Source organism: Canis lupus, chromosome 3, assembly GCF_011100685.1.
Source record: "Canis lupus familiaris isolate Mischka breed German Shepherd chromosome 3, alternate assembly UU_Cfam_GSD_1.0, whole genome shotgun sequence".
NCBI classification, from domain to species: domain Eukaryota; kingdom Metazoa; phylum Chordata; class Mammalia; order Carnivora; family Canidae; genus Canis; species Canis lupus.
The window spans coordinates 55,100,024-55,117,239 of NC_049224.1; the positions used below are offsets into that span (position 1 = coordinate 55,100,024).

The 17,216-nt window shown below is 45.6% G+C and overlaps 2 protein-coding genes across 6 annotated transcripts in view; one reads left to right on the top strand and one right to left on the bottom strand.

Moving 5' to 3' along the window:
• FSD2 (fibronectin type III and SPRY domain containing 2) overlaps positions 1–13,005 on the bottom strand; it is a 41,797-nt gene extending 28,792 nt beyond the window's left edge. The window contains exon 1 of one of the 2 annotated variants that reach the window (XM_038532946.1): positions 12,520–13,005. The gene's annotated coding sequence lies outside the window, so the exon portion shown is untranslated. Of the gene's footprint in view, positions 1–12,484 lie in introns of both variants that reach the window. The other variant, XM_038532945.1, reaches the window with a different exon arrangement.
• WHAMM (WASP homolog associated with actin, golgi membranes and microtubules) overlaps positions 1–17,216 on the top strand; it is a 69,034-nt gene that overhangs the window by 33,164 nt on the left and 18,654 nt on the right. Inside the window, exon 1 of one of the 4 annotated variants that reach the window (XM_038532941.1) lies at positions 16,279–16,935. The exons of the other annotated variants lie outside the window; for them this stretch is intronic. Within the exon in view, the coding sequence (XP_038388869.1) occupies positions 16,342–16,935 (594 nt within the window). The 5' untranslated portion in view covers positions 16,279–16,341. Of the gene's footprint in view, positions 1–16,278; positions 16,936–17,216 lie in introns of those variants that run through there. 4 annotated transcript variants of the gene reach the window in all.

Sequence of the window (17,216 nt, forward strand, 5' to 3'; positions counted from 1 at the left end):
TTCCTCTTTACAAGTTTGGTAATTCACCAGTGAAGTTATCTGGGCTTTCATTTTGAGTTTTTTTTCCTTATTATTATTTTTTAAAGTATTTATTTATTTATTTATTTATTTATTTATTTATTTATTAATGAAAGACACACAGAGAGAGGCAGAGACACACACAGAGGGAGAAGCAGGCTCCCTGCAAGGAGCCTGATGCGGGACTTGATCCCAGGATTCCAGGATCATGCCCTGAACTAAAGGCAGATGCTCAACCCCTGAACCACCCAGGCGTCCCTTTTTTTCCTTATCATTAATTCAGTCTCTTTATTTATTATAGGCCCATCCACATTGTCAATTTCTTCTTGAATCATTTTGATAGTTTGGATTCTTCCAAGAATTTGTCCATTTCATTTAACTTACCTAATTTTTGGAATACAATTGTTCATAGTATTCTTTTAAATTATTTTTATTTCTGTAAGGTTGATAATAATGTCCCTTCTTTCATTTCTGATTCTAGTGCTGTGAGTCTTCTCTATTTTTCTCTTGGCCAGTAAAAGCTTGTCAGTTTTGCTGATCTCTTTAGGAAGCAAGCAGTTTTTGGCTTTCTTGGATTTTCTCTATTGTTTTTCTATTCCCTTCTTCATTAATTTCCATTGTAATCTTTAGTATTTCCTTCCTTCTTGCTTTGTTCAGTTTGCTGTTCTTTTTTCAGAGTCTTAAAGTGGCAGGTTAGGTTGCTGATTTAATATCTTTTTAAATACAGGCATTTATAGCTGTAAATTACCCTTTAAGCATGACTTTTGCTACATTCTGATACTGTGGCAAAAAAAACACAAACTTTTCATATGTTTTATCTTTATTTTTATTCATCTTGAACTATTTTCTAATTTCCCCTCTGCTTTCTTCTTTGAAACACTGGTTATTTAGGAATGTATTTTTAATTTCCACATATTTATGACTTCTCAAATTTCTGTTACTGATTTCTAATAGCATCCCATTATGGTCAGAGAACATATTTTTGTATTATTTCTACCTTGTTAAATTTATGAAGATTTGTTTTAGCATTTGATTTATTCTGGGGAATGCATTCTATATGCTTTGAGAAGTGTGTGTATTCTACTGCTGTTGGGTAGAGTGTTGTCTGAAGTCCAGCTGGTTTACAGTATTATTTGAGTCCTCTATTTCCTTGTTGATCCTCTTTTTAGTTGTTCTGTTATCAAAAGTAGAGTGCTGAGGTCTCCAACTGATTTTGTTGAGTTGTCTCTTTCTCCATTTTTGTCACCTTTTGCTTCATGTATTTTGGTGCCCTGTTATTTAGTGCATATTAATTATGTTTTTAAAAAATTCATTTATTTACTTTAGAGAGAGAGAGGCAGAGGAGGGGGCAGAGGGAGAAGGAGAAGGAGTCTTAAGCAGACTCCAAGCTGAGCATGGGGCCTGACATGGGGCTCAATCTCATGATCCTGAGATCACTACCTGAGCTTAAACCAAGAGCCAGATGCTCAACCAATTGTGCTCCCTGCAGGAAGCCCGATGTGGGACTTTATCCTGGGACCCCAGAATCATGCCCTGAGCCAAAGGTAGACACTTAACTGCTGAGCCACCAGGCATTCCGAACTTTTTTTTTTTTTTAAGCCCCATCCAGCTCAAGAGATGCATTTCCATTTCACTTTTGTTTAATAATTGTCAAAATTAGTAATGCATGTTATTTTGCTCACATGTGACTATAAATTGTATTGATAAATTATCATTTAGAGACTTATAGTTCCAGGAAAGTAAAAAAATTTAAATTGCATGCATATATGTGTTTTTTGTTGTTGTTGTTGTTGAGATTTCTCCTAGATGATCAATAAGACTTTATAAGTACAGAAAAAATACATTAGGATAAAACTCTTTGGAGAAGTTATATGTAAACACAAGCTCGAGGAGAAAAAAAGAACAAGGTAAACTTTCTAATGTTATAAAAGAGGTTTTTTTTTTTTTTGAAGCTTTATATATTTATTTGCGAAAGAGAGAGAGAGAGAGAGAATAAGCAAAAGGGGCAGAGGGAGAGGTACATTCTAGAGAATCCTAAACAGACTCCATGCTAAACGTGGAGCCTAATGTGGGGCTCGATCTCACGACCCTGAGATCATGACCTGAGCCAAAACCCAGAGTCAGATGCTTAGCCAACTGAGCCACAGGCTCACATAAGAGTTATGCTCACATCACAGGCATTCCATAAGAGTTTATGCTGCATTTTTTTAAGCATACCTGATGAAGGGTATCAAACTACAATAGTATTTAAGAGTCCATTAAGTAAATTCAAGAGTTATAAAAACAGTTTTATTTGGAAATGTAAACATTTATAGCATGCCAGAAAGTGTATCTTTTGACACTATTTGTACTTTTTATTTTTTAAAGGTTTTATTTATTTATTCATGAGAGACACAGAGAGAGGCAGAGACATAGGCAGAGGGAGAAGCAGGCTCCCTGCAGGACCCCAATGCAGGACTCCATCACAGGACCCCAGGATCATAACCTGAGCCAAAGGCAGGCTCTCAACCACTGAGTCACCCAGATGCCCCCCTATTTGTACTTTTAAAAATAATGGTTTCATTAAGATATAAGTTACAAATCATAAGGCTCAGCTTTTAAAGCGTAAAATTTAGGGGTGCCCAGCTCAGTTGGTTAAGTGTCAGACTCTAGGTTTTGGTTCAGGTCACAATCTTTGGGTTGGGAGACTGAGCCCCGCATTGGGCTCCACGCACAGCAGGGGGTCTGCTTGAAGATATTCTCCCTCTGTCCCTCCTTCCACTTGTGTGCTCCTTCTCTTCTATCTCTCAAATAAATCTTTTTAAAAAAGTGTACAATCTAGTATTTTTAATAAACTTAGAGTTATGTGCTCATCACTGTTATCCAATTCCAGAACGTTTTCATTACCCCCACCAAAAAATCACCTACTCATTGGCAGTTACTTCCCCACTACCTGCTCCCCCAGCCTCTGATACCTGCCATTTACTTTTTGTCTCTATTTGCCTATTCTGGACATTTTATATAAGTGGAATAATACAACATATGGTCTTCAGTGTTTAGCTTTTTGTCATTGAACATAATATTTTCAAGGTTCATCCATGTCGTACAATGTATCCTTTTTACAGCTGAATAATATTCCAGTTTAGGAAAATAGCCTATTTTGTTTATGTCATGGATAACATATCCAGGTGATGGATACCTGGGTTGTTTCCACTTTTTGACTCTTTCTCTTGGGTACATTCTGATGAGTGGAATTGCTGGATCATGTGATAACCATGTTTAACCTTTTGAGGAACTGCCAAACTCTTTCCCAAAGTGGCTTAACCATTTTGCATTCCCACCAGTTGTGTAGGACCGTTCCAATTTCTCCATGTTCCAGTCAACACTTGATATTGTCCATCTTTTTTTTATGGTGAAAAAATGTATATTTAGATTTACAGCCAGCTGGACTCAGTTTAGATGATCCCAATTTTGTTGGCAACATCCAAAGCATCATAGTCAGGAGCCAGTCGAACATATGCTTTCTTCTCTCCATCAGGCCTGATCAAGGTGTTGATCTTGGCCACATCAATGTCATAGAGCTTCTTCACAGCCTGTTTGATCTGGTGCTTATTGGTCTTGACATCCACAATGAACACAAGTGTGTTGTTGTCTTCTATTTTCTTCATGGCTGACTCAGTAGTTAAGGGGGACTTGATGATGGCATAGTGATCAAGCTTGTTTCTTCTGGGGGCACTCTTTAGAGGATATTTGGGCTGCCTTCGGAGATGCAGGGTCTTGGGTCATCGGAATGTAGGTGACATGCGGATCTTCTTTTTTTTTGTGACTGTGCATGCCTTTCAGCACCGCTTTCTTAGCTTTCAAAGCCTTTGCTTTGGCTTCGGCTTTGGGAGGGGCAGGGGCTTCCTTCTTCGCCTTCGGCGCCATCTTCATGAAAGGGTTGTCCATTTTTTTGATTGGAGCCATCCTAGCAGATGTGAAGTGCTAGCTCATCTTGATTTGCATTTTCCATATGGATGATGTAAAGCATCTTTTCATGCACTTAGTGGCACTTATATATTATCTTTGAAGAAAAGTTTATTCAAATCCTTTGCCCACTGTGATGGTTTCTTTTATGTGTCAACTTGGCTGTGCCATGGTGTTCAAGTATTTAGTCAAATATTTTTTTTTTTAAAGATTTTATTTATTTATTCATGAGAGATACACACAGAGACGGGGGGGCGGGCAGAGACACAGGCAAAGGGAGAAGCAGGCTCCATGCAGGAAGCCCGACGTGGGGCCTGATCCCGGGACTCCAGGATCACGCCCTGGGCCGAAGGCAGGCACTAAGCCACTGAGCCACCCAGGGATCCCCCAAATATTATTTTGAATATTTCTGTGAAGGCGTTTTTTGGATGAGGTTGACTTTTAAGTTGGTGAGTTTTCAGTAAATCAGATTGCCCTCCGTAATGTGAGTGGGCGCCATCCAATCAGTTGTAGAGCTTAACAGAGTAAAGGTGGCTCTTCCTCAAGCAAGAAGGAATTCTGGGAGCAGATGGCCTTCAGACTTGAACTGCAACACTGGCTCTTCCCTGGGTCTCCAGACTGCCAACCAACCCTGCAGATTTTGCACTTCCAGCCTCCATAACTGCATGAGCCAATTCCTTAAAATAAATGTCTCTCTCACATTCTTTTTTTTTTTAAAGATTTTATTTATTTATTTATGAGAGACACAGAGAGAGGGACAGAGACACAGGCAGAGGGAGAAGCAGGCTCCATGCAGGGAGCCCGATGTGGGACTCAATCCCAGGATCTGGGATTACACCCTGAGCCAAAGGCAGATGCCCAACCACTGAGCCACCCAGGCATCCATCTTTCACATTCTTTACGCACATACACATACCCCCTCATTGGATTCAGTATCTCTGGAGAACCCCAATACACTCATTTTCAAATTGGGTTATCTGTCTACTTATTGTTGAATTTTTTATTTACTTGAGAGAGAGAGAGAGAGAGAGAGCATGAGCGGGGGAAGAGGCAGATGGAGAGGGAGAAGCAGGCTCCCCATTGACGGGGAAGCCCGACTTGGGGCTCTCCCAAGACTCTGGGATCATGATCTCAGTAGAAGGCAGGTGCTTAGCCAACTGAGCCACCCAGGTGTCCCTAAAATAATGATTTTTGCTTGCTTGTTTTATAGATCTATTTATTGGGACACCTGGGTGGTTCAGCAGTTGAACATCTGCCTTTGGGTCCGGGCATGATCCTGGAGACCTGGGATCGAGTCCCACATCAGGCTCCCTGCATGGAGCCTGCTTCTCCCTCTGCCTGTGTCCCTGCCTCTCTCATGAATAAATAAAATAAAATCTTTTTTAAAAAAGGGATTTATTTATTTATTTATTTATTTATTTATTTATTTATTTGAGAGAGTGTGTGCTCTAGCAGGGGGAGGGGCAGAGGGAGAAGGAGAGAGAATCTCAAGTAGACTCCCCACTGAGTGCAGAGCCTGACACAGAGTTCGATTCCAGAACCCTGAGATCATGACCTGAGCCAAAATTAAAAGTCAGATGCTCAACTGACTGAGCCACCTGGATGCCCCTTAGAATGACCTTTTTGGTATAGAGGAGCAGTTATGTTTTTTTTCCATTTAACTGTACAAGTCACAAACAGGTGCACTTGATGTCCAAATATTGGCCAAAATTTCTATCTATTGAACTGTTCTACCATTCCAATTTACATGCACAAGCACTTTATCAACAACTTATTCCTACATAAAACCAGGAGTTCTGTGAGCTGCTTAGCCTACTCATTAATCTATTCTGAAAATAACTTTATTGACATATAATTTACAAATCATAAAATTCACCTGTTTTAAGTGCACAATGCAATAGTTTTTAGTGAATTTCTCAAGTCGTGTAACCATCCCCATAATCCAGTTCCTGATGCCCCCTTTAAAAATAAACTGTGGTAAACTTAATGCCTTTAAAAAAAAAAAAAACTACTATTACTGGGGTGCCTGGGTGGCTCAGTCAGTTAAAGAGTCTGCCTTCGGCTCAGGTCAGGATCCCGGGGTCCTGGGATCGAACCCCAAGTCATTGGGTTCCCTGCTCAGTGGGGAGTCTGTTTCTCCCTCTCCTCTGCACCCGTGTTCTTCTGTTCTGCTCTCCCTCTCTCAAATAAATAAATAAATAAAATCTTTAATAAAATTTAAAAATAATAAAATAGGAAAACTGCCATTCCTAACTATCCCAAATGGTACGTATACAATAAATTTGGGGGGTAAATAACAAAATCAAAAAAATTTAAAGATACAGCTTAGTACTCCCTCCCCACCCCAGTCATAATGTTTATTATGATCCAAACAGCCCCCCTTAATGTCCACTGTGGGATCAGGGCCAGCAGCCAGCTGTTTGCTGTACCCAGGACTCAGGTTCAGTGGCTCCCCTGACCAGCAGTGCCTGTTTTTCTGCAGGGAGGGACTTTGTGACCTCTGCTGACAGACTGACTGTCCTTTTAATAACCATCCCAAAGCTATATTTAAAAAATGCCATTCAAAAAATAAATAAAAATAAAAAAATTAAAAATGCCATTCATTTTTCTTTCCATGTTCTGTTTTTGATTGCCTTTTAAAACAATATAGCATTTTCTGATGGCCTAATTGCGAAATCCATGGACACTGGCCCATGCTTTCTTGGCTATTCTGTGACACTCGATCCTGGTGACCCAGCTCAGCCTACCATCTTCTCTTGGGACAGCTGAACTCTTTCTGAGTCCTGCACTGAGCAACTCCCCGGGCTTCCATCCCTGCTCGTCTTCAGTCTCTACCTCCTGCAAGTGATTTGTCTACTCTCGTGGCTCCATATCCTTGTCTCTGGCCCTAATCTCTGTTCCACGCAGAGGCAGAAGTTTAGAGAAGCCTTGGCTTCCTGAACATTCCCATTCTCCCCAGATCTGACACCGCCAGATGGAGCTCACTGCCTCTCGCTTTCTCCACTTTGATGTGTGGTGTGACGACATGCATCCTGTCTCCCGAGCCACAAGCCTGCGATCACCCCCACAGGCCACACTAGCAAATGTGACGGGGCACACTTCTGGAAAACCCACTCTTCAGCCTCCCTAACCCACTCTTCAGTCTCCCTATGCTCTGACCTTGAGTGCCTGTGATGTCCTGCACTGTCTGGGTCCTGATCCTCATCCTGCATATTCCTGCTCTAGGTCTTCTGTTTCATCTCTCTGTTCCTCTACTCTGAGGAGACCAAGGATCACTCAGCTTTTCTACCCATTCTCCCAGGGAAAAGAACTTGGCCCATGTTCCAGGCTGGTCAGAGAGGACACTTTTGCTCTTGTGACCCACACTTCCCTCCAGGCTGTTTCTTGGAAACAGCCACCAGGCTCCTCTGGCTGCCTGCCATACACCCTCCCAGCTCTGTCCTGTGAGCACAGGGAAAGGCTCAGGGCAGGGATCCCTGGGTGGCACAGCGGTTTGGCGCCTGCCTTTGGCCCAGGGCGCGATCCTGGAGACCCGGGATCGAATCCCACATCGGGCTCCCGGTGCATGGAGCCTGCTTCTCCCTCTGCCTGTGTCTCTGCCTCTCTCTCTCTCTCTGTGACTATCATAAAAAAAAAAAAAAAAAAAACTTTAAATGAAAGGCTCAGGGCAGTCTGAGGAGCGCAGAGGACTGACCCAGCCCCCCATCTGGCCTTACTTCTGGAAGACTCAGAGATTCTGGATCCCAGTGATGGAGACTTGCTCTGTCCTTACCCTGGGGAAACCCTCAGCCACCTCTCTTCATCTAGGCTCTGTACCAATTGTCATTCTTCCAACTTATTCAGGGCAATAACCCTCCTTGGAAGTCCCTCATACATGCCCCAGAGGCTCATGTTAGCTCTTGCTAATGACAAGACAAAACATAACACCCGTAGGCCTTCTCTGAGTGTGGTGGGGATAGTGGGAATGGACTGCACAGTTTTGGCCCCGGTGAGCCCCTGGGAATCTTGCCTCTTACCCCCCTCTCTGAAGTTCACATAGGATGCTGTAGTTCCACTTCCTCTCTTAGCACCACACAGAGAGGCCTACTTGCAGCTGCTATTATGGACAAAGACACTGCTACCCTCACCACATACCATCCATGCAACTGGTCTCTGGGGGCTGGATCCACATTAGGAAACTTGACTCCAAGACCAGGCATGTCACATTAGGTTTAGAAAAGCTTCAAGTCCTGTTCTCTAATGCTCCAAAACTCTTATATGGAAGACAGTGGTCAGCATCCCTTCAGTAATGTGTGCTGGGGCTGAGCACCATGACCACACAGGACTGATGCACAAGGTACTAGTTCCACTGTGCCTTGGACCACCAACAGATCCATGGGGACTCAGTCTGCCCCTGGGTGGGTGTGTGTGGAGGGAGGGGGGATGAATGAAGAAGGTTGTTCCTAGACGCAGCAACACAAAGCAACAGGTTTAAGGGCCAGTGCTTTGCCTTCCTAAAATGTGTGATTTATGAAGATCCCAGAGCCTGGATGTTCTTTTGGGTTAATTCCTAAAGCTTGCCCACCATTAGACTCTGGCTGGGGCAGTCCTGGCATCTCCTCACAACATAGCTTGCTTTAGGGATGGGAAAGTATGGCTTCAAGTGAAGTAGGACACATTTCCCTATGATGGGTCAGCATCCCAATAAAACAAGCATTGAGATGGACCAAGAGGCCTTCCCTACATACCCCTAAACACATGTGCCAGACCCAAAGGACTGCAAGATACTCCTGAGTAGCACATGCATCACCCCTACTTTAGCCCACATCTCTCTTCAGAGGTTCCCAAGGCCTAAGGGGCCATCCAGCTGTGGAAACACTGCTTTGTTTTCTCCCCATTCTGATCCATCCTATGACCCCACATCCTTTACTGGTCAACAAAACAATCAGAGTCTTTCAACCTAAGGGGCTCTAAACACCACTGCCTTCGCTCTAGCTAATCAGAATTACCCTGTTGTGGGGAAAGACAATTTCTTCAATAAATAGTGCTGGGAAAACTGGATAATCCCACGCAAAAAATAAATAAAACTGGACTCCTATTTTACACCACTTACCAAAATTAACTAAAAAATTAAGGGCTTAAATGTAAGATGTGAAACCATAAAACTCCTAGAAGAAAACAAGGGGAAAATGTCCTTGACATCAGTCTTGGCAACAACTTTTGGATGCGACACCAAAAGCATAAGCAACAAGAGGGGAAAAAACCAAGCAATACTAGATTAAACTAAAAATAACTTCCATAGCAAAAGAAACAATCAATAAAATGAAAAGGCAATCTATGGAATAGGAGAAAATATCTGTAAACTATTTACATGATAGTTAATATCCAAAATATACAAGGAATTCATACAACTCAATGGCAAACCCCCCCCAATAATCTGATTACAAATGAACAGAGGGCATGACAAAACATTTTTCAGAAGAAGATATACAGGTGGCCAACAGACATATGAAAAGATGCACAATATCACTCATCATTAGGGAAGTGCAAGTCAAAACCACAGTGAGGGAGAGCCTGGGTCACTCAGTGGGTTAAGTGGCCAATTCTTGATCTCAGCTCAGGTTTTTTTTTTTTTTTTTTTTTTTTTATTTATGATAGTTACAGAGAGAAAGAGAGGCAGAGACACAGGCAGAGGGAGAAGCAGGCTCCATGCACCGGGAGCCTGATGTGGGATTCGATCCCGGGTCTCCAGGATCGCGCCCTGGGCCAAAGGCAGGCGCCAAACTGCTGCGCCACCCAGGGATCCCCTCAGCTCAGGTTTTGATCTCAGGGTCATGAGTTCAAGTTCTGAGTTGTACTCCACGCCAGTTGTGGAACCTACCTAAAAACAAACAAAAAACAACCTTCCCCAAACCCACAATGAAACAAAAAACCACAATGCCTCGTGCCTGTTAGAATGGCAGTCCCAGAAAGACAAGAGATAACAAGTGTTGGGGAGGGTGTGGGAAAAGAGAACTCCTGTTCACTGTTGGTGGGAATATAAAATGGTACAGCCGTTATGGAAAATAGTATGGAGGTTCTTAAAAAAAACTAAAAACAGAATTACCATGAGCTCTAGCAATCCCACTTCTGGGTATACATCCAAAGGAAATAGGACCAGGATCTCAAACCAGAGACCAGGAGCTCATCCTTGACATCACCCAGGTAACCAATACCCAATTAATGCTGATTCTGGTTCTATCAATTCAATCTCTAGGGAACACCCTCACCCCACCCTTAACCCCTCTCTAAGGCCACTGCCCTCTGGATTCAGAAAGCTCTGTGCTTGTTTTCTGTCTCTGCTACTTCTTATCGTGGTAGCGTTGGGAAAGTCACCTCTCAGGGTCTTACTGTCATGAGCCCATGAAATGGGCCTATTGTGCTTCCTGCCTCCTAAAGATAGCATTAAAAAAAAAAGATTTTATTTATTTATCCATGAGAACACAGAGAAAGAGGCAGAGACATAGGCAGAGAGAGAAGCAGGCTCCTTGCAGGGAGCCTGATGCAGGACTCGATCACAGGACCCGGGGATGATGACCTGAGCTGAAGGCAGGTGCTCAACCGCTGAGCCACCCAGGTGCACCCTAAAGATAGCATTTAGATGAAATAACATGATGTGTGTAAAATGCTTTGCCTAGCCCAGGGCTCAAAGTCAGTGCTCAGTACGTGTCAGTTGCTGTTATTAATGTGGGGGTGGCTGTTAGTATCATTATGTGGACCCTGGCCTCTCCCACAGGGCACCCACGAAAGGAGAGGATGGGGGTCAGAAAGTGAAGACTCACAGTAGCCATGGCAGAGTGGAGGCCCTGCAGCCGCTGTGGGATCATTCCATCCCCTGAAAACAACCAAAGATGGGAGAAGGCACCAGAGTAGAAGAGCCTCATCTCCAGGCACAAACATCCACTGTGAGGTCGCTGGTCCTCACAACATGAGCTTCCAAGGGGCCTATGCTGAGGTATAGACCCTCTAGGGGTAGAAGTTCCCTTGGAGAGCATCTAATTCAACTTTCTGATTTTAGGATGGCAAAACTGAGTTTCTGTGAGGAGAAAGGACTTGCCAGGCCCAATTTCATTTAACAAGGGGTGACCCAGGGCTACTCTGTGTCCGGCCCTGTGCTGTATGCTGGACACATAATCCAGCAGGTAAAGAGATGGATCCAGACTCAGTTTTCCACTACACCATATTGCCTACAGACCCTGGAGCAGCCTGCTAAAACTAACACATTTCTGTGTGCCACCAAAAGGGAGAAAACCAGAATTCTGTATTACCAATAAATCATGCTGACAAATTCTTTCAACCGGAAACTGAAGGGTGAAAAACCAAATTGAACTGTCCTACAAGCAAGAAGACTGGAAAACATTGAGAACAAATCTAATGGGAACAAACTCTTTTGTGCCAGCCTTTCCCCTTTGGACAGACAAACAAACTGGTCTGGGCACCCGGCACCCAAGCAGGAGGTTTGCAACACACCTCCACAGCTGCCATGCACTTTCCTCCTCAACGCTCAGACTCTTTTAGTGTCTTACCAAAATATTCAGAATCTAGGGAGAAGGAACATTACCAATAAATTGTCATTTCATAAGTGATGAAACTGAACCTCAGAGAAATAAATAGGTCACAGCCTATAAAGAATAGAGTAGCTAGACAGCTTCTACTCTAGGCCATGGGGCTGCAGTTACAAAGAAAACAGACTTTTGCTGTCTATGTGGGAGGTATACCCCAGTGCATTAATTAGAAAAGTCCCCCACAAAAAAAAAGAAAGAAAAAAGGAAAAGTCCCTCACAAAAATGATTTTTAACCTTCTATAGGGCACGAGAGTTTCTGGGAATCTACTGAAAGGTGTTAATTCTCTCCCCAAAAGTGAGCCCATGAGGGCACAAACGTAATTTTGCCTATAGTTTCAGAAGCTCACCTGTGTAGCTCTTAGAAATTCCCAAGCTGCAGCTGAAGAAACTTTGCTTTAAAGTGTTGGCTGTGCAGTTACGCAAAATAGCTCAAATCAACTTTTACAGACACGGTCCAAACCTGGAAACTTTCCATGGGAGGAGGGGTATGTATAACAGGTGAAAAATGATCATAGTCCTGTCTTCCCGTATGTCAATCAAAACATGAAATTCTGATTTCTTGGGATGCCCACACAGATTAAAACAAGATGTATTTATCAATTGGTCACTGGAGCCAGAGGATAACACTATTTAGGGTTCCAAACTGTTCTAGCAAATGGGCCCCCGCACTAAAAATACTCTATGGGTACATTTTAAGAACGGCCAGCCTCTATCTGTTTAGGGGCTTCCACACCCTGTACCAACACTACGTTGTATTAGCAAGGCAAATCCATGCTACTGGAAGGCACAGAAGACATTCACAGTTTAAGATTCTGCAGTTTAAGATGATACCTCTCTCCCTAAAGGAACGATTTTGCATTAACATTGTGGCATCAAGTTACGGGGTTTCTAATAAAATACCCTTTGCATTAGAAGACTATGATTATCCAAAAACTTGCCTGCTTATTTAAGGGTCCACAGGGTCTCCTTTTACCTCCAAGGTCTCTGGATGATGGCTGGAAAACTGAGGATCTCCCTCTGGGTTACCTGTGCGCCCCAGAGGGCTGCCTCCGACTGTCTCACAGCAGGACTCTGCAGCTGGGGTGCAGAGGTGATGGTAACATGAGCTGGCTTCCTGCTGCAAATAGCAACAGGCCTGCCATGAGTGAAAGCCCAAATATAGACCTGCCTAGGCTCTCTTGCCACTTCTTGCTGCTCAAGTGTCACCGGGAGAGGTCACATGCTGTCCTCTGAGTTTCTTCATATACTGGGAGGATTTGAGGCCTAGAGACCCACTGAGCTACTCCAATGGCTGGTCATGTTTAGAGGGCTGGAGGCTGCCACAGCAGGGTCAGGAGGGTAGCTGCAGGGCATGTGGAGAGGGAGGGCATCTGAGGGCCCTTGTGTGGTGCATCTTCCACCTGACGCTCTATTCCAAGAGCGTTTTGAACAAGCACAACTCTGAAGGCAATCAGATGCAACTTAATATTTTTTTCTTCCACCATTCCTTTAACATTTACTCACAGTGGGAATTATTTCCCTCAGTGGATAAAAAAGTCCAGCAGATCCATGACTTTCTGATCCCTCTTAGGTGACATTCAGTCCAAGGGTGAAGGCATAGTCTGCATTCAGCAACTGAATGTATAGTGCAGAATATTAATGTAAAAGTCAGACTTTGCTTAGCCAGTATCAAAATCTTCTCCCCTACCCGGTCTGGGCCTCTTTAGCTGGAAGTCTGCCCTCAGAAAGGAGGAAAGAGATCGGCCTCTTCTCCCCACACCTCCTTATTGAGCTGCTGGTGGAACGCCAGGGCAGGAGGCGCCAAGGTGATAAGATGGCTCCTATTGGAGTTAATGCCACAATGGGTGCTATCTTCCGGCTCTCTGGGCTGGCAGGTGCTTAGAGCTCTCTATTGTGCACTTGTGTGTGTGTCTACACTCTCCCTCCCTCTCTCATGGAGAGTTTTTTACATCTCTGGAGTTTTCCATTATGGAGACTTTCCCCCCAGGTTTCCATAACCAGGCTGAGAACGCTTCTCTTCCAGGGGGTCCCTTGCATTCTCCTTATAGGCTCTGGTGGGCCACCTCCAGGATCTCTCAAATGAGGTCTCCTTACCCATGCAGTTGGCTCTCTTGGGCAGGATATGATGATTCCTTGCTGACTCTGTCTTCTTCCTGGCTTACAACTGGATTGTAGGAGGCAGGCCCATCCTTGGTCCCTGCAAACTCTGGAATGCTGCCAGAACCAATGCAGCCACCTCCCCTGGGTCTGCCATCAAAGCAGCCAATCTGCTCACCTCAGGCCACCTGCAGGAGATACAGCAAACTCTCTGAAGGGTCCCTTTGAAGATCCTTCATTGGGCTTGGGCCTAGAGGACAGGACTTCCAACCTTCCCTCCATCCCACTAACAGCATTCTCTGGAGAAATGGCTCCACCAATTTTCCCCCTGAAAGCATGAATTGGGTTCTGGACCATTTCCTTGAAAAGTCTCCTTATGGTGATTTGATCTCAGAATTTTGCATCTGCTGCTTTTTAAATCTCAATCAAAATGTAATTTGAAAAATATCATTACTGCCAGGTATCTAGAATATTAGAAGCAAAATAAAATATCAGAACAAAAAAAATGAAAGACAAAATTTACGCAAAGATATATATGTACAAGGATGTTCACCACAGCATTATGCATATTGGCAAAAAGCTGAAATTAATCTATGACTATCAATATAGAATTTGTAAACCACAATACACTCAATATTGGCAAGTATTAAAAACAATCATGTAAATACCTATTTTTTATGTGGAAAATATCCACAATATAGCTGTAAGTAAAAAGAGAGTATAAAATACAATTACAGCATAATCATATATATATTATATAGATGATATATAATATATAGCATAATATATAAATATATAATAATATATGATAATACATATAATAATAAACACAAAATGAGAGCAGAGTTTAACTTTTGAGTTATTTTGCTTTTTTCTTTATATTTTTTATTGTACCTATTTTGATAACAATTATTTATACACCTTTTATTAATTCTTAAAAACTATTTAATAATGAGAAATAACATATGATATTTGGCTTAGAAAAAGGCAAATATTTAAAAAAAAGAAAAAAAAAGAAAAAGGCAAATATTACAAAGGAACCATAAAGTAAATATAAAGTAGGCATGTATCCTGGTAACAACAATGATTAGGTTTAGTGTATACTCACGCTTATTTTTTCTAAGAATATACAAACATCTTTCCCTCACACAAAAACGAAATTACTTTTATAATTAGAAAGCCTACTAGTGTCATTTTGATAAAGCAAGTAAATTAGAAATACTAAAAAGGATAAAACAATATAAAACAAATACAGTAAAAAGACATATTGTAAAGAATATACAAAAAAGATATTAAAACAGACTATTATTGAATTACAAGTAAATCGTGTTAGCTAAGATAATATATTTAAAAATGACTTGAGGAGAAATAAATCCCTTCAACTAACAAATTCTTGTTCCAAGAAGACCACCAAGTGCAGCAGTTCTGAGTCCAAAGCCCCACAGCACTACACAAGCACTAAAGGGTTGGTGGGGGAGACTCAGATAAGCAACTTTGGACCTTAAGCTCATTCCACAGAAGTTTCTAGATACCCTGGGATCAACTTCAGGGGGAGAGATGCCCTAACCACTGCTCCAGGCTGGCCCTGGTTTGTTGTTGTTTTCCTTTGGGCATAACAGCAACTGTAAATCTGATCTCCTGCTTTCCCAAATCCAAACCTTCAAAAGTTTTCTCACCGGTTCCTGAGTCTAGCCTTCAGGAGCCTAGTCTTGGAGAAAGGCTTCTCCTCGCGGCTCCCTGGGTTGTCTCCCCGCACCACCCATCCCATGAACTCACGGGATGGAAGCAGACCTGCTGCTCTGTGTCTCAGTCCCGGACACAGACCTGGGCTGTCTTATTCCCTGTTGCGTGAACCCGACCAGCTCCAAGTCACATCCCATCCTCACGTGCAAATTAGATTTCCCCTATCTCCTTAAACAGGTCTTGGGGAGCCAGAGCCAGGTGGTCTTACTAGCCTGCTTGTGTACTGTTGGGACAGGATTCCTTCTGGATCTGTCTCCTTGGCTGTAAAGCGAAGAGTAGGAACACACTATTTAAACACGCTGTCTGGGAGCTGGGATGCTTTGACGACAGAGACATCTTTTGTGTATGCCCCTCGGCAGCCCCCCCCCCCCCCCCCCCGCCCGCACACATCAGGCACTCCATAAAAGTTCGTTGAGTTGGTAACAACAATCGGGTGGCTTTTACCCGGTGGGTGGCGCTTGGAGACCCTCAGCCCATAACTCCTACGTTTGATTTAACCTTTGGTCTATCTACACCCCTTCTGAGCGCAGGAACCCTCGGGTGCTCCCCGACGCCCCAGTGAGCGAGGACGGAATCAGTGGGTCCCCGTTCTCAAGAGGTTCTTTGAGTGCAGGAGGCTAAGACGATAACTCGTCAGGAACACTTTCCCTACGTCAGCAGGTACAAAGGTGGGAATGGTGAGGCAGGAGGGGAAGTCCTTGGGCCCAGGCCCCGCGGGGCGGCAGGGACCGCTGCCCAGCGCCGGCCGGAGACAGAGTCCCAGCTTTCCCATTGGCTGCCGAGAACCCGTCCACGCCGCGGGCAGCCAATCGGAGGCGCCGGGGGTGGGGTGGCGCCCCGGGGGCGCTGACGCGGGCGCGGTCCCGCCAGAATGTCGCGGTCCGCGGCGGGCAGCTGGGGGCGCGGGGAGGCCGGGCGCGCGCGGGCCGAGCCCGCGGGCCGCTGGTCCGAGGCCATGGAAGACGAGCAGCCCGACAGCTTGGAGGGCTGGGTGCCGGTCCGCGACGACCTCTTCGCCGAGCCCGAGCGACACCAGCTGCGCTTCCTCGTGGCCTGGAACGACGCGGAGGGCAAGTTCGCCGTGACCTGTCACGACCGCACGGCGCAGCGGCGGCGGCGCGAGGGGAGCCAGCCCGAACCAGAGCCCGAGCGGGCCGCGTCCCCCCCGAGCTGGGCGGGCCTGCTCTCGGCCGCCGGGCTCCGCGGCGCGCACCGGCAGCTGGCGGCGCTCTGGCCGCCCCTGGAGCGCTGCTTCCCGCCGTTGCCGCCCGAGCTGGACGCGCGCGCCGGCGGGGCCTGGGGCCTGGGGCTCGGGCTCTGGGCGCTCGTGTGGCCGGCGCGCGCGGGCCCCGGCGACGCGGCGGTGCAGGAGCTGTGCGGGCGCCTGGAGCGCTACCTGGGCGAGGCCGCGAGCGGCTGCGGCGGCGCGGCGGTGCGCGACGCGCTCTTCCCGGCCGACGGCGGCGCGCCCGACTGCGAGAGCCTGCGCGACTTCCGGGAGAGGGCCCTGCGCGCGCGGTGGGCCGCGGCGGGCGCGCGGCTGCGCCAGGTACCCGCGGGGCGGGAGGGGCAGCGCCGGGCTGGGGCCGCGGTGTGTGTGGCGTGGGGGGGGGGTGGGGGTGGGTTGTGTTCGGTTCCGGAGAGCCGGGCTGTCGGCCGGCCAGGGGGCGCTGGGGACCTGAGGGGCGCGCGCGCAGGTGCCCAGGTGCCTGTTACCTGTAGGGGAGCTGGGCGTGGACGGGGCAGGGCGCGCGCAGGTGCACAGGTGCTTGTCACCTGCAGGGGAGCTGGGGGCGGAGGGGGGAGGACGCGCGCAGGTGCCTGTCACCT